Source organism: Alligator mississippiensis, chromosome 8, assembly GCF_030867095.1.
Source record: "Alligator mississippiensis isolate rAllMis1 chromosome 8, rAllMis1, whole genome shotgun sequence".
Classification (NCBI taxonomy): domain Eukaryota; kingdom Metazoa; phylum Chordata; order Crocodylia; family Alligatoridae; genus Alligator; species Alligator mississippiensis.
Window position 1 is genome coordinate 55,242,002 of NC_081831.1, and position 20,961 is coordinate 55,262,962.

At 38.4% G+C, this 20,961-nt stretch overlaps 1 protein-coding gene across 6 annotated transcripts in view; it reads right to left on the reverse strand.

Moving 5' to 3' along the window:
• Positions 1–20,961, reverse strand: part of DACH2 (dachshund family transcription factor 2) — a 564,418-nt gene that overhangs the window by 164,714 nt on the left and 378,743 nt on the right. For all 6 annotated transcript variants that reach the window (XM_059732736.1, XM_059732734.1, XM_059732735.1 and 3 more), the window contains one exon: positions 7,373–7,504. In XM_059732736.1, the coding sequence (XP_059588719.1) occupies positions 7,373–7,504 (132 nt within the window). The remainder of the gene's footprint in view (positions 1–7,372; positions 7,505–20,961) is intronic.

The following is a 20,961-nucleotide window of genomic DNA, read 5'->3' on the forward strand; positions in this document are numbered from 1 at the left end:
TTTTAGACTCTGATTTTGTAATAAACTTAAGCATTTAATTTTAAGAATAAAAACCTTTCTCCTAAAATCAATGAGTTTATTCACATGCTTATAGACACGATAAAAGCCTTGCAGAATTGGAAATGTAGGTAAAATAATTCAGAGACATCTATAGGAACAAACCCAGTGTGAATTTTTCTTAGATATAATGCTTTAGAGATATGCAATTTTTAAAGTATTTGGGACAAATTCCAGTCCGTGAGTAAAACAGCAGTATCATGCCAATGGTATTTATTCTATCTAAAACTATTTGTTAAAGTAAAAACTATGTACATTTTAGAAAATAAACTTAAGCTTTCAAGCTTAGCTTTCATACATACAGGTTTGACTCTCACCAGCAAAGTTGGGCACCACAATACAGAAATAGATAGCTATAAAACTCTACTAAGCAGTAATACAAATTAAATACAATAAAAAGGACTATTCCTCTTGAAAGAGCAAATATTTGTAACTAGATCCTTTAGGAGAATAATCAAACTGCCAAGCATTCCATAATTTTCCTTCTCCAAGTTTCCTTCTCTTTACAAGCTCTCTCCAGAAATTTTTTATTTCCTTTCTGCACATCTCTTCAGCTCTGTCTTCTCCTCATCACTTCCTCACAATTCCTTCCATCAGTTACCAGCCCAACTGCACTGCTAACCTTTCTTGATCTCTGTGTGAACCTACTCTCAGTTTCAGACCTCTGTCTTCACCTTTTCTCAGGATGAAATGATATCTCCCATTCACAGTAGTCAGAACATTGCTACATAGTATCTCTATGCCTGTCATACTTTATATCTCAAAATTTGTCTATGCAGAGTCCCCAGTGCACTTTTCCCCATGTCAAGCAATCTTGGCACACAAAGTAGGACTTCAGCTAAAGGCATGGAAAAGCTGGTATATTAAATAGCTTTAAAAAAAATAGATTGGCAACCTCTTTTTCACTATTTGTTCAAGTCATCAGTTTGCTTCTGTTGGGTGGCTGTACGCTAGTAGGTCTGTTACTTCTAGTCTTTGATTCAGTGTTCCCTAACCAGATGAATGCAATGTCTCCTATGTCCTACCTGCAGTTGAAGTATGAAAAGCAAATCGTTTCAACCATTTGTGAAACCAATGCAAGTTTGGTGTCTGATGAATCAGCAGAAATGCTGAACTGGTTAGATGAATCATATTACAGTACCATGTTGCTTTCAAACAAGTTGAAAGGATATGAAAGTCAACAAGATGTAACCTGAAACCTAGGCTGCCTGCAGCTAAACAGAAGTAACTTTTGGGTAAAATAGTATAGAAAAATAATATATTCAAGACAGTATCTAAGTTATTTTTGGCTGAAAGACAATTAAAGCAAATAAAATGTGTGTGTCATTCTCTCTACAGCTGATCATAAAAATAGCAGTGGTAGTACTTCACTGTAAGTCAAAGTAGTCATGAATATTTCCTTTATTTTTCTATACAAAATTCACCTTTGAAATAAAGGCACTTTGTTCCTATAGTATGGCTAGGTAAAAAATACCTGGTTCAACAACAGATAAAACTTGCTTCATGAAACCTGCATTGCATTCAAAAAGATAAAATAATTCTGTTCTTTGGTCTTGTCATCTTTACTCTTACAATAAAATAATAGCCTAGGCACCCTGCTTTTAAGAATAAAAGACCTACCTCTTTTGACTTTTCAAGCACTTGAAATTTTAAAAGAGAAAAACTAAAAAATGCTGACCGTGTAATAGCTGGGTATTCATGGTGGGTGTAGAACATGAAAGGTTACAATATGGATCTGTGCCTACGCGTTTCTTTTCAACTTGAGCAGCATCCTCCTGCTTCTGCTAACTCGGCAATCATACAGCTGACAGATTTCTGGGTTTTCTAAATAATGCATGGGATTTTCTTTTAACATGTCAGTGCAAAAGTATCAATTCTGCCCCTGTGTCGTTTGTGATGCTGATTTTCCTTGACAGCATTCCATTAAACCAATGAGTTTTTTCCCTCCTGATGGTTCCTTAAATATTCCTCTGAGTGATGTATTTGTGGTTTTTTAAACAGATTGTGAAGGATGTTTGCATTTATGAGAAAACTCCATGGCAGGTACTGAAGAGAAAAAGGAGGGAATAAAAAGACAACACATTTTTCTACAAAGACATTTTTCTCCGATTTCTCAAATGCCAAAAGCTATGGTGTTTTTTGGTTTGCTTTATGCCTACCTAACTCAGCTTCTTGTCTGGAAATTAAGCAACAAGAGAGTCTACGTGCAGAATAACATTTGGGCTTCCTAAGGAAATGACACTGAAACACTTAAAACTGTTTGATATCTTTCCTGGGAAAGCAAAAAGCATTTATTAAATCATGCATGCCAATTCTAAAAGCTGTCAAAAAAGGGGGAAAAAACAACTGCTTTATTTTGTGCAGTGCAGTTTATACAAACAGGTGCTATCAGTGGTAGCCTTCACTAATGCTTCTTTGATTATGACTTTATAGAATAATGCAACCTTAAAGGATGTTTTGACAATGATGGGAATATGTGTTTTTGGTCTCTACCTTTGTGGTTAATTTACCTTCTAATATAAATTAGCCCCTCAAAAACTATAGTAAATGAACTTTGGCCTCACTGTTAAAACCTTATCCTAGTCAACTAAGTTCCAGATTTGTGTTAATTTTTTAGACTTCTCTTTAACCTAATATTGGGATCAAATACATAATCTAATAACCACTTCTTTCCAAACAGAGAGACCGGTTTGCACACCTAACTTCTACAGGATAGTAAAACTGATCTTGTGACTTGGCTGTGGCATTTTGCACTCTTAGATGGCATACCTGATTTCAGCAATAAGCTTCAAACTCAAGCTTATTCATTCTCTAGACTGGAAGGACCATCAATGACCCTCATGCTCCACGCGTCACCAGTATCTACAGCATTACTAGTATTATCCACCTTAACCTTTCAGAAGATAGCCAATTTCTAGGTGGATGTGTCACCTACAAGTTGACCTATCTCTAAGGATTTATATAGAGCAGTTGTGAAGGAAAAGAAAGATGAAGAAAGATTTCTTGCTATTGGGAATTTGGGATTTTAAGGTAAATTTCAACAATCAATCTCCTCACTTAGCCAGCCCTCTGACTTTGACCTCTTTTCCTGGCCCCAACCTAGGGAAGTAAAGCACATTGGATGATCAGATGAGGTGGAAACAAACCTGCAGGGAGCTGCTCACACTGAGAAGCAACTATAATATGAGGTTTGAAATATGAGCCACTCACTATACTGGTTGAGGAAATTGTTCAAGCACTTCATGGGATGGCTAGAAAAGTGCAAATAATTTTGTTCATTTCTAAGGAGGGAAAAAAAGGAAAACATTTTTAAGAAGCTTAGTGTTCTAATATATAAACAAGGATATGCCCCAGTGTTGATCTCTCTCTGAAAGAATATATTGTCTTTCAGTAAAAATCCCATGCAATATTTAATATTTTTATCAGGAATGTTTTTATTATTTCATCATTTTTATATTTATTTTTCTTCTTACTGTGGTTCTTTTTTCTAGCGTTAATGATTTTAGAGGAAAATAATATTTGCAACCCTTATTATCAAGATTTCTTCCATATCACACCAGGAAGGTAAGCCAGGTAGAAGAAACCATCAAGGTAAGAAGACAGAAAGATATAGAAAGAAATAAGCATTTACTTCCCAAATTCTGGAGTTTCCTTGAATGTTTCTGTAAGATTTAATTATATGCCTGCCTGTTGCTAGTAAGCTTTATAAATTGGTTAGATTATTATTTTATTTGAAATAGTAATAATCTGAAAATGTGATGTTCAGGCCCAAACAACAGTTAAGTGAGTGTTCAGCTTCAAGGCTGATTGACAGCTAAAACTCATGTTCTTATCTGATAGCTCCAAAACCTCCCAAGCTCACAGTGATCCAAAATTTTGCAAATGTGACACTTCAGGCATTAACCAATTTACATACAATTTTGCCATTAACTTTAATATAGGCAAAAGTAGGCTTTAAAAGGACATGATAAAGCATCTCTTGTATCTCCCTAATTCTATTAAAGAGAGCAGCCTGCGTGTAATGGCATGCCTTTGGAAAAGCTGGGGAATAAAGTTTCAACATTTTCTTCTAAATACACATCAATGGCAACTTTTAATGAAAAACGCACACAACAGTATCAGGACAACTCCAGGTTGAAAGAAGGCAGAATTCCTAAGCATCTTCTCAGAAAAGTTAAACCACAAAGAACAGATGGTCAAGTATCATGAGTGAAAAAATAACTGGTGTTTCATTGTAGATTTTCCAGGGGAAGTCACTAGGTAATATTGCAGTAAAAAACAAAAAACAAAATGAAACAAAACAAAAAACCAAAACACAACCTATATATTTTTTTCAAATAAACATGCAACCCTGAATTTCTTTGTTACAGTTAAAAAAAAAATAAAAATCAAAGCTTAGAAAAAACACAAAGGAAACAAAACCCCTCTGCCGCTGTATAACTATATTTCTAATTTGACAGCTACAATTATAATCATTCAGGCATCTATTTCCCACAAACTCTCCACAGCCATAACCTTTAGTGATTAATTATAAAGTTCCAGGAGCAATAGTACACAGACTAATTTCCTAAAACAATAAAAGACAGAATTTCTCATTTGGAGCTAAATGAAACACGAACAGGTTGTTATTCATGCTGAAATCTAAATGCAGAGTCATGTTGCAGCCATTACAGAAGCTATTAAACACAACCTCGAATCAAAGAAACTGTAGGTCTGTCTCCTAAAATAAAATGTTTTTTTCACTTCAGTAGCTTTTGACTTCTTTGTTTTGTTCCTTTTTACCCTTTGTTAGTAAAAATCTTTCAGAATTCAATTTTATTTCTCATTTTGCATTACCATTTTGTTTTTAGTAGTAATTTAAACTGTAGCAGTCTAGTTCAAAACAAACATTTGGTGAAGCTTTCATGCACAAATAATTATTATGGGGTGGTTTCATAGTTTCACAGCACCCATGAGTGAATCAATGTTGTAAAGTGTATGCTAACTCTTCAACTAAATGACAGCTCTCTTTCAACTCTTTGGCCCTTATTCCAATCATCTAAGGAAGTTTAGGAGCTTATTATAGTGAGGGTGTGACAGGTAGTCTGTTGCCTGGCGTAGTAAAATGAGCAGTTGCTGATTTGGTACCCTCTAGAAGGTATTATATTCTTACAGTAATCCTACAAATTTTACTTCTGACTTGATGTATGCCCATTTGTTTTGTTTGACATAGGCCTATTAACAATAATCTTTTAGTGAGAGAGACAAGCCATGTGTTACACAAATTGTCTTTTATAGAAATCAGAAAAAATAAAACTTAGAGCATCTTTATCTTATCTTTCTCTTGCTCCTTCTTTCCCTATCCATTCTGAAGCCTGAAAGCAAATTCAGGAGTCCCAAAGTATACACCGAATAACTTTACCCAATGAGGTAACAGACATAAGTAAGTTTTTTGCTTTCTTTGTTTCTTGTCTTGTCATTTAATGGGACTTTATGGAACTACCCCAATATTGTGAATATCCCATGAATTCCAAAAAAAGAAAAAAATATAGGCAAAAAGTAACAGCCTTGTATTATCTGCACCTAGGTCCCAATCTAAGTCCAGCAAAAAAACAAACAAACAGTGGTAATCCTTTGTTGAAAAAATAAGTATTGAATCAGTTGCAAAGAATGTCACTTCCCCACAAATAAACTATTTTGAAAATATTTTGGTTAATGTTTGCATGGTCATTTCCTATAAAACTTGAAATTATATAACCAGAATAATATTACCTGTATTTGAAATAATCCCTATCGTAAGCATATGAAATATTGCAAATACCAAATTATATAATGTATTTATCTATAATGCATTTTAAGGTGTGTAATATATAGGTGTATTATCTATAACAATAAGGTGTATTATCTATAGTACATTTTAAGGTAAAAATGTTTTAAAGGTGTCTCCCAACAGTTTAAAAAATCGCCAAAACTAAGCATACACTTATTTTCTTTTGGGAGACTTCAGCTGGGGTCAGATTAAATATCTTTTTCTTCCCAATTGAGTTCTCAATGCTCTCTCTTAGCAGAGTATGTTTATGACATCTCAGATATGCAATCAGATGTTAAATTTCTGGAAACTCTACAGGAGTTACATGAATTTAAAAATATATTATTTTTAAATACTTTTTAAAATAATTTTAAAATATTAAGACTGTTATAGCTCAGTACACACTAATTAATTTTGTTTTGAAAAAAGGTGAATAAGAAGTACTTGTTCTATATAAGTGCACAGAAGTTTTAGGAAAGTGTTTATTGCATGTGTTGCCAGTTCAATTTCTTCAGTATAGACGAGCCTGCAGTTAGCTGTTATCTAGCTGCCAAGGCAATACCACTTTTCAGAAGACACTGCTTCATGAATAATTTTTCATGAATTCAAAGTTATTTATTTAGAAAATGAGTCTTAGACTTCCTAGTTTTTGCCTTATTTGCCTAATAAACTACCACTGTGCTGGTATAATAATTCATATATACCACATACCATCTAAAAGCAACAGACATTGTATTCTTATTCTGAAACAGAAGTGTTGTTCCAGTAGCTCCCCATGTCTGAAATAGATCCATCCTAGTCTCTGTTCCCTCTGATATTTCCACTCCCAAGACCGTTGCAATTACCAAAAAGCCTTTCTTCAAAGAATCCATCTCAAATGTCATCTTGAAGCCAAAGCTTGTTAAGTTGTGGCAATTATGTTCAACAATATATATTAGGAAATATGTTTGGATCATAGGGTTGGAAGGGTTCTTATAAAAGTTTCCATATAATTTTAAGGATAGTTCTAGTTATTTAGGCTATAGCTTACACCTACTTTGCCCCTGTTTCATAGCTCTGGGTTATAAATAGCTCTTCTAGGAAAGAGTAATATGGTGTAAAGCTAAATAACTGGCAATTTGCCATTTCTTTCTTTCTGTCTATGCAATGACCTGTGCCTCATACCAACTTAGAAAACCTATATATTTTTGAGACTTGCCACAATTTACAGGAAAATATTATACTCAATGTTTGGGCGTGAGAGAAGGTTTTTGTCACTATAAGCATTCAGAGAAGAGTTTAGAAAGTTTATTTTTTCAGGTAAGGTAAGTAATCCTTAAACATCAGGCAACTTTTCAGAAAATTGTGAAAACTGTTGTTAGGAGTAGGACTGGGGAAATGTGTACTTGATTCTTAACTGATTTTGGGAACGCACAACTAGCTACAATTGGAATGGCATGACAATACCAGAGATCCTCTCATTTTTACTTTCACTGCACACACAGGACAACACAGAGCCATTCTGGGTTAGCAAAAGATGCTATTTACCTGCATTAGAATTGAGTTCTTCATTCTCTGATTCCGTTCCATTTTGACTTCCACTTCCGTGGAGACTGTTCATTGCCATAAGTTTCATCTTCTGTAACTTCATGGCCTCTGCCATGGCAGCTGCTGTTAGACCTAGAAATAAAAAAACAAAGTTCAGATACAGCAAACATAAATGGACAACTCATTTCAACAAGTATAACAATATAAAAATAATTCTGCCCTGATGGAAGATATGTAGGAGAGACCAGACAACAACTGCGCACCAGAATGAATGCACACCGGAAATCCATCAAAGACAGAAACACCCAATTACCGGTGGGGGCACATTTCTCACAGGAGGGCCACTCTCTCTCCAATCTCTCAGTCCTGATCCTCAAGGGAAACTTACACAACACTTCCCAGAGACAAGCCTATGAGCTCCATTTCATCAACCTCCTGGATACTAGAGATCATGGACTAAACATAGACATTGGATTTTGGATACACTATAATCTGCCTGGCAACTGACTCCCCAGCCCAGCCCCTAGCTTGTTTACTTTTCATTCCATCCAGGAAGAGCACGCACCAACTGCTGAAACTTCCTTAGCCTGACGAAGGGTTTTTGAACCCGAAAGCTTGCTTAATAATTATTCTCCAACCATCTGGGTTGGTCTAATAAAAGATATCAAATTCACCCAAGGAACCTTGTCTGCCTATGTCCTTAGACCAACACGGCTACAACCTAAACCCTTATTCTACCATATCATTCTTTTTTAAGTGCATACTGTAAAGTAGAACTCACAAATAAGTTCTGGTATTACTTTAACATATTATTTAATGTTGCTTAGATCATATTCTGCTTCCCTTGTGACACTGCTAATAGTATTTCAAGAAATTCCAGAATACTGGTCCTTAAGTTTAAAGGCTGGAGGCCAATCAAAACCATTGGCAAAAGGCATAAAGAATACACTTTCAGCATTCTTCCAGAGTCAGCACTGATCTAAATCAGAACTGCTGCTGCCCCTCTGGAAATTGTCTAATGTAATTTTGAAAAATTCAGGTAACTACGAATTTGACCTCCAGGCCACTCAGGAAAGCTATTACAACTCTTCCAAGCTAATTAGACCCTTAAAAATGTGTGGCATAAAACAAATAGGGGTGCAACACTTTCAAGTGGTTCAATAGTTACTTCCTCTGCAAAATAACCTGAAGGGAAGAGAGGTAAAGGAGCTGAGGTAAAGTGGGAGTAGGTTTTGGTTTGAGCTTAATTGTATTTTTTTTCTTTGTAAACATCCCTTATATGTTGTGTTCAGAAAGAGTAAACTTCAAACATTTTTTCATTTGGCTTGACTTAGCACCTGGAGGATCAGATGCTTTTCTAGACCATTTTCAAATGGTTCTTAAAAAGTGCATATTTTGGGCAGAAATAGTTCATTTGAAAGTTTGACTAATAAGCAGGAAAATATAAAAATAGAAAACTCAAATATCCAAGAGAACTCTTAAACTATTATTTACAATTCCTGCTGTTTATTTTTGTAGGATTCTAGGCTGGATGGGCTTTTCTGGCTCCCTCTCAATAGAAGATCGTGTAACTCGTCCTGCCATTTGTTGAGACAGTGGGCTGGAATGCTTCATATCAGATATAATTTGCAAGTCATTACAGTTGTTCCACCAAATCAATGAATTACTTTACCACAAAAAGAAAAAAATATATATATCCTTGTGCTACAGTCCTTTTTAAAATCCGGAACTTCTGGAATGGATTTCGTTTTCATAAAGCTATAAAGATGTCACAAGCTGTAAAACTGCACGTTCAAAAAACAACAAAATACCCTTGTTTGCCTCTGAAAAACGCACTCACTGAGAGATGAAGCACTGAGTTTACTGCCTTAATAACTACTGCAGTCTTTACTGTCATACATCAATAAACCAAAAGACTTTCTTTTAAAAGTTGCAATGAATTTGTTGCATCTGTAAGTATAGATCTTCTTACAAACTTCACAAGAGTTCTCACTACTGTAGTTTGGGTGAAGTAAGAAACTGGCCTCCATGATCTTTGGGCCCAATTCTTCTTTTTTTTCCCCATTTTCTTTCATACACTTTACACTGGTATAATTCTGTTTCTATGAAGCTAATCATTGATGTAAATCATTAGTATGATATCAGAGTTAGGCCAGTTATCAAAACAAACTTACAAAACGCAGCCTTCCTCCTTTCTTTCAAATCTCTTTCCTAAGACCCTACTAGTATTCCTAAGTAGGAATTGCATTTATTCATCCAGTTTTTCATTAGCACTACTCAGAAGAACTACTGAACACCAGTTGTCCTGTCTTTTATCCATGAAATGACTAATGGTAATCTTGACAATATAATCATATTATGTAGAAAATAAGAATATATAACATTTATTTCAGAAAATATCTTCAACCACCTTGTATTTTAATAAGGTCACCATCTCAGTAAACAATGGACTACTACTCTAGCAATAGCAACCAGAACTCAGTTTAAAAATAAATCAATTATCCATATTTTCTATGGTTTCATAGTTAGTAGGGTCAGAAGGGACCTGAGCAGATCATCAAGTCCGACCCCCTGCCGTGGATAGGAAAGGATGCTGGGATCAGACGACCCCAGCAAGGTGTCTATCTAGCTTCCTCTTAAAGACCCCCAGGGTAGGAGCAAGGACCACTTCCCCTTGGAAGCTGGTTCCAGATCCTAGCCACCCTGTGAAGTAGTGCCTCCTGATATCCAGCCTGAATCTGCCCTCTGTCAGCTTATGGCCGTTGTTCCTTGTTACTTCCAGTAGTGCTTGGGGGAACAGGGACTCTCCCATTGCCTGCTGGTCTCCCTTGGCCAGTTTATAGATGGCCACCAGATCCCCGCTCCTCCTCCTCTTGTGGAGGCCGAACAGGTTCAGATCCTGTAGCCTATCCTCATGGTTCTTTTACACATTCTGCAAATTTTGAGTTAATCAGGCAAATATGAATGAGAGGCTTAACATACTACTGCTTCTGGGTCTCCCAATACATTTAGGACCACTAAAATAGACTCCACTAGAAAATACCTCTTGAAGGACAAATATTCTCTAAAATTTGAACCTGACCTATAAGAAAATCATGAATTATTTTGTAAACTGCACGCCACCATCACCACTACTACTTCCATCTGCACAAACCTCTGCACATCTTAGCACCAACCAGAAAAGAAATTGCCAGTAAATATAATTCTTAATACTATTAATTTCCATTTTAGAAATAAAGCAAGCAACCAGACAACAAACAAGCAACCTAGCAGCACCAAGAGTTGTTTGTTTGTTTGTTTGTTTGTTTGTTTTAAAAGAAGGTTTCCAGCCACAGTTTGCAGACCCAAGGATTTACACATGAGTACTTCTAAATGTTTGGGTGCTTATCCCCACCAACTTAAAGTTCTCCGGCTCACTCTTTGCTTAAAAAAAAAAATCAGCGATTAAAAAAAATTAGATACAGAAATTTTCCCACCAAGAGCATGTTCTCCCTCTATCTTTCCCCCTTGAAACCAACTTCAAGAAATACTCATATTTTTAAGAAATCACAAGAAATAAAGAACCTGGAAATGTTGAATATGGAGTTATTGATCATGACCACATTTACATCCATATATGTAATAGGAAACAATGCTGTACTGATGAATGGATCTTTAAATTGTTAATTTATGATTTTTTTTTTTACAATTTTAACTCCAAAAATTCTAGGGAAAGGAAAGTAGATATAGGTTTATCTAGTAGAATGGAAAAAATAAAACAAAAAAATACTCAATGCCCTATTTAAAAACAAAATTCCTTCTTAATAATCAAGGGTAGACAGACTAGGAAGATAAAAAGTATATTAAGGAACAACAGGAATAGAGCCAGCTCAAAGCCTCTACAACCCAAGCTGGAGAAATTTAGGTCAATTATTTTCAGGAATATGTCGAGCTTACTACCCAGGCACTGTGTACCAGAACCTGAAATCTATGCTTGTGTCAGTTCAGTATCAAAAGGTGAAAAATAGCTGTAGTGCAAAAAGAACCAAACAAACCCCCCCCCCCCAAACCCCCCCCCCCAAACAAACAAACAAAAAGAACAAAAACCCAGCAACTTTAGGAACCCGAGTGGTTAGGCAAGGAGTTGAAGTCAGTCTGCCAGTACTTTTTCTAACTTTACTGAAGCGCACGTGCTTTCATCCTGGTCTTTGCCTACACTATTATTATATATTTACACTTAAATAGTGCCAGTCATGGATCATGACGCCATTGTGCCAGGCACTATATAGACATTTGCTCTCAGTTCTGGAGCATTCCTGAGAAAGAAAAAGTTGGGTAAAAGTTGGGTAAAAGCTGGACAGCAGCACCCGAGCCCCAGTTACTGTATGCAGGTGATGGCTACTACAGCTGGAGCAGAGAGCAGAGCCCAGCCTACCTCCCCTCCCAGCGGGTGGGACCCAGCACAGGAGGGAGGAGCTGGGCAGGAAGGCTCAGTACTGCTGCCACCAGGACTCCTGCACCAGATGTGCTGCTAAAGTGAGGTGCCCTCTGCCCACCTAGAACCAGTGGGGGGCAGCAGTGCAGAGTTGTGCCCCCTGCTGCTATTGGGCAGGCAGAGTGCATCTCACATTGGCAGCATGGGTAGTGTGGGGGTCCTGGCAACAGTTGTAGCACTGAGCTCCCCTGCCTTGCTCTGCCCTCTCATGTCGGATTCTACCCACTAGACCAGAGAGGATCCTGGGGGATGGCAGCAGGGCAGGAAGCCCCAAGCCCTGCAGCAGGCAGCTTGCATCCTCCCCTGCCCATGCACAAGGCCGGGGGGGGGTATGCCCCGCCATGTCCCTCTGACATGTTGACTCTGGCACCTGAGCCCTCCCCAGGAGTGCACACTGTATCAGAGAGCTAGCCCTCCCCCTTCCTGCCCAGACAAACTGCCCTTGACTCCATCCTGCTCCCCTAGCCAGGCCCTGTGGCCGCATATTCCTGCCCCTGCTGGGCAGTGCCACTATCCCCAGCCCTAGCCACCAACTGTGCCATACTTCCTCCCTCATTGTGGCCTCCTCAATATGCCCCTCCAATAGACCTACCTGCAGGCAGCTGTGGGAGCTGCTCTCCACTGCTGCATGGCTGTATTGCTGGCCATGTGCACATGTATGCATGCACATGATGCCCCCTGCATCTGATTGGCCTCCTCCCACTTCCCCTAGCCCCAAGTAGCTCCTTGCAGGTTGGAACTCTTTAAAGGAGCTCTTTAAAAGAAAAAATCTATGTTTTTCCACAAAAAATGGAAAACCCAGATTCCTGCTAATCACCCATCTACACAGGCTTCAAATAAAACACAGAAGACCAAACTAAGAATTAATATTCTGATGTAATACAGTTCAGATACCTATTCATAGAATTCATTGCTGCAGCTGACTCCATTCTGGTTAGCTTTTGCAAAAAGAAGAATTCTCTATCCAATTTCCCCACCATCCACATTGAATTCAGGGAGCATTTTCTATATTTCTGATTGCAGTGTTATAGGATAGAGGAATCCTGCTTACAGCAACCAAAGTTGCATACCTTACTTGTAAAGAAAAAAAAAGCAAAGCATTCCAGGTTATCTATCTGCCCTTCTATTTTACCTAAGTAATTGAAGTTCATAAGAAAACAGATATGTTGGATTAATTATTTCATAATGCTTGACCTATTCTCACCCTACACACCCTTATCTTCTCTTTCTCTTTTTACCTTCCTTCCCTCTTATGCAACCAATTACTAAGCACCTTTGCTAAGATAGAAACATTAAATACTAATGTGTAAATGCCGACTTCCATGTGTATTTCCTGTATATATGGTATTGTGTTATACAACCCAGGGCTCCAAGCCACTAGAGGAACTTTTGAATTTCTGGACTGTGACTAAATACTATAAATTAGCCATTACAAAATACTTTGTTTGGAAACATACTGAACTATAATTCAGTTACACTCTTGCAACCACAACAAAGGTGGGCAAGTGTACAAAAAGGCAAAATTTGTCCTCATCCTCATGTTTTACTTACATGTATCCAGTTTTTATGGTTTGGGTGTAACAAATATGAAGACCAAGTAAGTTCTTAAAGACTTCAGCATTACAGAATGTATGCAACTAATTCTGTGCTCTAAGTAAAGCTATTTTTCAGTTTCCTAATTAGTTATACTGCGCCCATCCCTCCATATTAGTTTGAAAGCTTTTCTGTCAAAACTGCGAACAAGTAAATTAACTAAAGGGGAGCTATGAGTAATCAAATCTTGAGGTCTGCAATTAATTAAATGAAATGGTGAGTCAGTGCACTGAAGTATGGTCTTATATTAAAACAAAACATTTAATTAAATTAACAGTCAACACATTGCAATTAATAATATTCAAAAGAAAAACTGAAAAACAGTTTAGCCCTGCCATATTATTTCAGTCTAACAGTCAAGAATTGTGTATCAGCTTTTTTGTTATTTGCATTCAAAGCTTCTATGGGTCAAGTGCAATGTGCTAAACAGGAATAATGAAGCATCTGGTGGTAATGTTAATGCAAGATACCATATTGCAAACAGTGGAAACGGTTCTGAACATCCTATAAATTATGCCTTTGAAGATTGAGGGTGGTGGGCTCTCTTTTAATTTCTTTCCAATAATATTCAGATAGAGCCCTACAAGCATTTATTAATTTTAACATTAAGTAGGTAATATCAAATCAAGGCCTCTGTTCTGTTAAAATATATTATCCTTATTCAGTGAACACCAGCAATGAAATTATTTTACTGCTTAGCATGAGGTATAAACCAAAACCCTAAATAAGAATTGTTAGGGTGACAGTATTTGGATCTTAGGGAGCATTGGATTTGCAGCTGAATAAAAGGCTATAACTTGTGGCCTAGCAAGCTGCTAACCACAAGGCAGAATGGTATGTTAAATGTAACATTGCAAGATGCTTAGGCAAGCATTTTCCTAACAATATAGTATTATTGTAAGATATGTAGCTCATTGTGTAAGAAAAACAGGATACAGACCACTGGCTATCATTAGGAGATAAAACAGAAGTAAGACCTTGGAGATGGTGAGGAAATCAGCAAAAGACCGAGAGAAGCAGGGGTCAGGGTCTTAAGCATGCGCTCATAGCAGAAAGACATGTAAATAACTGAAACACACAGGTAATTCCATGCTAATTAAATAAACAGTAAACAGAGGTGGAGCTTAAGATGGGAAGGAATAAGGGTGGAACAAAGGAAGGACAAAGGTGGGGTGAATGTTAATAAGCATAAACCAAGGTGTATAAATATGGAAAGAACTAATGTTCATGGTAGCTCCCCAGTTTGTTGGAGCTGGCCCGAAGCGGTCTCCATTTTGAATAAAGCTGTTGAAGAGCAATGCGTGCATCAATCTGTTGTCATTAGGCATCGCATGGAGCCGGGGTCTAACAAGAATATCAATACTTCAGACATAAAAATAGTTTGGATTAGTGCCCAAATATAATCCCAGCTTTTGCCCCATCCCTGTAAATTGATTAATTTAGGAGCTAAATAGTTCTATGTTCCAGGGCATATGCCTCTTGCAACTGGCTTCTATTCTAAAGAGCTGAATAAATATGTGTTGGCTACCATTTCAGATAGATTACAGTCTCTGACATATCACTGCAAAATACTTTGTGAGACTACATCAGTAAGACAAAATTTACTGAGCAACTGGTCCAATGGGAAGACATCCTAACAACTTAGCACAGGTACTGACAGAACTGCCATTGCTACAGCATGGAGCTCAGCACAGACTTGCCAAGTGACTGTCTACCCAGGGTCCTAGCCAAGTAGCATAGCCCGTGCTGAACTGTGTGCTGTCACAGCAATATTTTGGAAAGTATAAAGTATGCATTGCATACCATATATATGTTTTTTTTTAAAAAAAGCAAATAAAAAAAAACAGAAAATCCTTCACATAACTGGATTTTAATGCTTACATGGCACTTCATCTGGGTTGGGCCTTCAGATCCTCTACACAGACTTCTGTTACTTTAGTTGCATAACTGGTTGTCATCCATTATATAAACTGCCAGTAGAAAGAAGGAAATGCAGCACTACCTGCAGGTTTCACAGATATATTCAGATGGGACACGAAGTGGAGAGATTCAGGAATCTTGAGTGTCTATTAGGATCTGGAAAGTAGTTTGCTGTAGACAGAAATTCTTCTGCCTGTTCTCACTGAAGCAAGACTCTTCTGACTGCTCCAGTGTCTCCCTGTACAAGTCCTCACCCCCAGCCAAAGTTCCTCAGATCAGACCCAGTTACCTTTTTCTCACCAAGCCAAACCACCTCTTCTCTTTAGGTTTCTCATTCTAATCTCAGTCTTACTACCCAGTGGATACATCTAAACATGCAATTAATCCAGAGCAATAAACTCCAATGCAGTTCGCTGCACCTGGAACTGCAGCAATTCAAGCCAGAGCAGAGAAGCCCTGGGCTGGCAGGGGACCTGGGGGTCAGCCTTGGGCTCTGGGTAGCAGCGCCAGCAGAGGGGCTGGCTGGAGCACAAGGGTGCTACACTGTGGGGCTGGTCAGGAGGCACCCCCCACACTGTAGCACCCTCATGCCCCAGCCAGCCCCTGTCACAATCTACATGTGCACTGCAGCGCATGTAACTACTTCGCGGTAGGACAGTACTGTCCTAGACAGTACTATCCTATGGAGGAGTTAATTAAATGACTGTACCCTAATAATGATGCATATGTAGACTGTGATGCTTTACTGTGGAGCTAATTACTCAACTCTACAGTAAAGCACATGTGTAAATGTACCCAGTAAGCCTTCTAGCAGAAGCATTATAGGGCAGCAACAGCCTGCAGGGCAACAGGAAATGCTGTTATTTTTGTATCACTCCCTAAGTGCTTAGGGGTATTACCTTGGCCACTCCACCTTAGTTAAGCTCCTGCCTTCTGGTCTCATAGTCCTGTGTCTAATCATTCTCATTTCTCTCCTCCCCCAGTCTCTTTTTCCCCATTTTGCTTGCTCAGCTTGTTTCATTTGTCCTCTACCTGGCTTCTCATTTATTCTTGCCTCGGGCTGCATTGCAGGGAAAATCTTACTTAGGCCCAACCTGTATAAAGGGCCTAGCCATTAAATATAGCTTGTCCTAGTCTGAGTCACAGCTATGGTGAAAGCCTCTACCTCACAATCTGTTTGCTAAAGCCAGCAATCCCAGGTTAAAGGAGGGAACCAACCAAGGGAAGTTAGTTATTTAATAAACTTGCAGCTGTGCATTGTATCTCTGGTTCCTTTCACCTAGTTCTCAGCTCCTAGTACCTGCCTCATGACTGTAATTTTTGGGTCTTGGTCCCTTGCCTGGTCAAAACACTGTGGTAATTCATCTCTGGTTCAGCCCCTGATTATGTTCCTTCTCTGACTTAGGTGCTTGCTCTAACCAGATCTCCATCAGAGTGTCTATAGATTAGAATATCAGTGCAGATGGAATCTCATGGCATATATTTGCTAATATCTAGGCAGTGTCTCTTGGCAATGTGGAAAATGTGACTTTTCAATGACTTACCAGGCAATCAATCTTGGGACAGATTTTCATACAAATATGAAAAGTCCATACTCTGATACAAAGGCAGGCTTCCTTACCAAATTCCAATCCAAGAAGGCACCCAGAGCATTTTTTGACACAGCTAAAACAATGTTTTTTCTTCTGGCTTATTTTGGTTGAAATAATAAAAAAAATCAGCTTCAAGCAGATAAGGCCTATAAGATTGCACCCAGAGACTTAATATTTGACAAAGTTATAAGCAACCAAGTTAGGGTCTTTCAATGGGCAGTGCCAGGCAACTTCAATAATAGGGCCACCAACCCTGCTTATACTATGGCTATGTACAGACGTTTGGTTTCTCCTGGGAGAGTTGCTACTCTCCCAGGAGAAGCCACGTGTGTACATTGATGATTTTTCTCCCAGAGCAAATATGGCTGCTAAAGGAGAAAAATAACTTGGAACAACCCAAGTGAAATGGCTCCCACAAGAGTGTACAAGACTGAATATCTATGTGGATACCCATCTGCAGAGTGGTTCTCACAAATCCCAGAGAGCCCTACACCCTGTTCCCCCCCCCCCCCCACAGGTCCAGGGAGCAGAGCATGCCCCAAGTACTTCAGGCTGGAAAAGCCCAGTACCAAAGCGCTTAGGGGGCAAGTTCTATTCTCAGCTTTTTCACCCATAATTAATCCCAACCCCTACTGACTTGGCAAGCCACCTCCCCCCACCCCACACACACATACCAACACAGACCCAGCAGAATCCCATCCCCTGAAGCAGGCCCAGCAACACTCTGTCCCCTGTCACGGACCAGACAAACCTCACACCTCCTGCCTGGACTGCATTACTTGGTGCTCTAGGGCCTCTTGGAAGGTCAGTGTCAGCAGTCAGCACCACAGCATTGCTGCTGTTCAGCTCAAACAGCTGTATAGGGCTCTCCGGGGAAGCTCTTCTACTGGGAGAAGAAACCTGGGGGAATTCTTCCAGATTATGTGAGTGTGTGTACACAGTATATATTATCACCTGTTGAGAATTCTGTTATGGTGTGTTTTAAGAATTGACCAGTAATTGCCCTTTGTACCCAAATGTGAAAAGACATGTTTTAATAAAAGAAGAGGATACATTTATTCTGATTGTTAAAGATACAGAGAGGAAAATTACAAATGGGGGGGGTATAGTTTCACATTAAAGAGATTAAAGTATAAGTAAAACAATAGTAAATTCAGTCCACATAATTAGTTTCATCTCAAAAGGGGAAAAATGTTGCACTGGCTATGTATATGAATATGCCATGAAACTTCGAAAGCAAGGGTAAAAGAGGTTCAGGACCATAACTGTCCTTATGCAGAACATTAAAACATCATTTAACATTCCCTGATAGCATAGTCTTTACCCAACAACAATGGTCTCTGTTTTTTCTACTTTTTCATAGATGTAACAATGCAATTGCCTCCATAAGTGAGATATTTCAGAATCCTGACTGACATAAGGCAGTGAAAACAGAGGGCTTGTCAGATCCACTGGCCAAACCCAAAAGGATTTTTTTTACTAGGTTATTGTATTGAAATATTGATCCCAGATGTGCTGCCAACTTTTTGTTTAAGAGTTTAAGGCTTTTAAGCCCTTGATTAATGTTAAAATAACAAATGATACCGAAGCCCTACATATCAATACCCGTTGCTTATTTTTTACAAAGGGTTTCAAATTCTAAAGGTTGAGCATATTTTATTATATATCTAAAGTATAAGTTATAGTATCAAAGGGAAATGAAGAAATCAGAATTAAAAGAATACAGAAAGGGTTATATTGTAGTCTCCTTTCATTCTTCTTACAGCGTGTTTCCCATGAGAATTGATTAATTTTATGACATTTTCTGTTCTTTTTACAATCTATGCCATGAGAATGATTTGTCAGGATTGTAATGCTTAATACTTGCAGTATGCTGCACTACAGAGACTTTTATCTTCTTCACATTTGTGTATTTGATTGACTGATTATTCCACTTTTGCTCTACAAGTTACAAAAGTTGGCAGCAGAAGAGAGAGAAACATTGCCCGGTCTTTAAACTGAAAAGCTCATGCTTATTTTTATATAACTAATTTGTATGATGTTGTATATTAATTTATTACTTTTTAAACACCCTCTAACATCTTACTATACCACACAAAAGTCCTAGTACTCACTTCGTGTGAAAAATCTGAAATAGCATAAATCTACCTTAGGGACTGGGAATTCAGGAAGGATGAAACAAGTTACACTAATATATGTAATCAGTGACATTCTATGATTATCAGCCTACTGGTCTTCTTAACACTGCAACAGGCCCAGTTCACAAATGCTCTGACAAAGGGGACTTTTTTTTTTTTTTTTAATTAAAACATGGTAATTTTGTCTTTTCTCTTGGTAGCAATATGCAAAAATAAATTACATTTATAAGGAAAAAATGCTAACTCTGTGTTCCAACTATGCAGAGGTCAGGGTAGTATAGAAAGGTGACATTCTCAGTTGCTGAATGGGAACTGCCACAGACCTCCTACTATCCAATAAAGGGATACATCAGTCGTAGCAATTTTCCATCCTAGATAGAGATATTACACATTCAGGAATGCTGTATTCTGGAGTAGTATACCAAATATTCAATCTCTGACTTAAGTTAACAGCTTTCTTAGTCAGCCTAGGTTAATAGAAAAATCTCACAGGACCCATATAGCTCTGCTTTGTGCTTTAGATGTCCTTGTTTAGATGTCAGTTCCCTGTTGTCTTCCTTAGAAAGATTTTGCATTCAAAGGAATTTCTAACTATGCAATTAATAAATTCCACAAGACCAACCATTGCAGGTTGTATTCATTGTTTACATTATATAATGACAATATTGCCATGTAATATAGTTTACTTTAAGATAGAGATGGGCGATTAAGCTATGCTTATATGTGAGACAAGATTTGAACTGCTGTAAATTATTTCCTCATGTTCATTGCTTGCTATTAAATTGGTGTCTGTGCATCTAAATCACTTCTCAGAATGCTATAGAGATGGACAAACCTCTATAGTTCCGGGGGGGGGGGGGGGGGGTCAGTTAAGCACCAAAAAGTATGGAAGCTTATCTAGAGTTGACACAAATCTCTTGAGTTTGCAAAATTAATTGGCCTGTAAATCATGTGAGAATAAAAAACTTTGAGACAGATTTAAGCTACATCCTGCTTAAATCACAGCTTAAAATCCTTGAAGTATCCATTGCTTGTGAGGTAAATATCAAGATCCATGAAGTTTACCATGCTTGAGTATTTAAGAAGAAATCTAAACACCAAGATTGCATCTTCTTCATATCGGTATTAATGGTTAGATTTCCAGAAGTATCCAGAATTCACTTAACAACCGACTTCAATGATACTGGAATTTGACCAACGCTGAGCAGCTCTGAGAATCTCACCTGCAAGCTCCCAGTGGCACACGTTTACGTGAAGCCTCCTTTTATCTCTCGCTTTCCTCTGAATAGCAGTGATGAAACTGAGCACATAATTTAACTTTGCTCCTTATGAGAGCAATGCACTTCAGCAGTGCCATAGAAGCTATTTTCTCTGCAGCTCAGGAAGAAACTGCTGCAGTGAAGATCATATTTGTGACTGTAATCAAATGGAAAGCTTAAAATCAATAGCAATTGATGGGGTACGCAGGCACCCATACTCACTGGGATTCTGTTGCTCTCCTGGGATAAGGAGACTTCAGGTCTCCTATCCTCTTATAGGGACAAAAACCAATGAAGAACCAGGTCTTCTTACACCTAGGGGTCTACTCAACTCAAAGAGGCAGCCGCCAATTTCAAAGGCAGATTGTAGGGCTCGCTGCCATTTTCGAGGGATTATCATGGTCAGCTCCCTCCCCTGCCCCCAATGCCTCTGTTTGGCTGAGGGACTCCAGTGCTGCTGATCAGTGGAAAGGGCTGTCTGTTATGCAGCCCCACCCCTCACCGCTGATTGGTGAAAAGGTGGGGCTGCACAACAGGCAGCCCTCTCAGCCAGTCAGCAGCAAGGGGTGGGAGTGGCAGCCGTCTTGTCTACTCACCTTCATGCCAGCAGCTT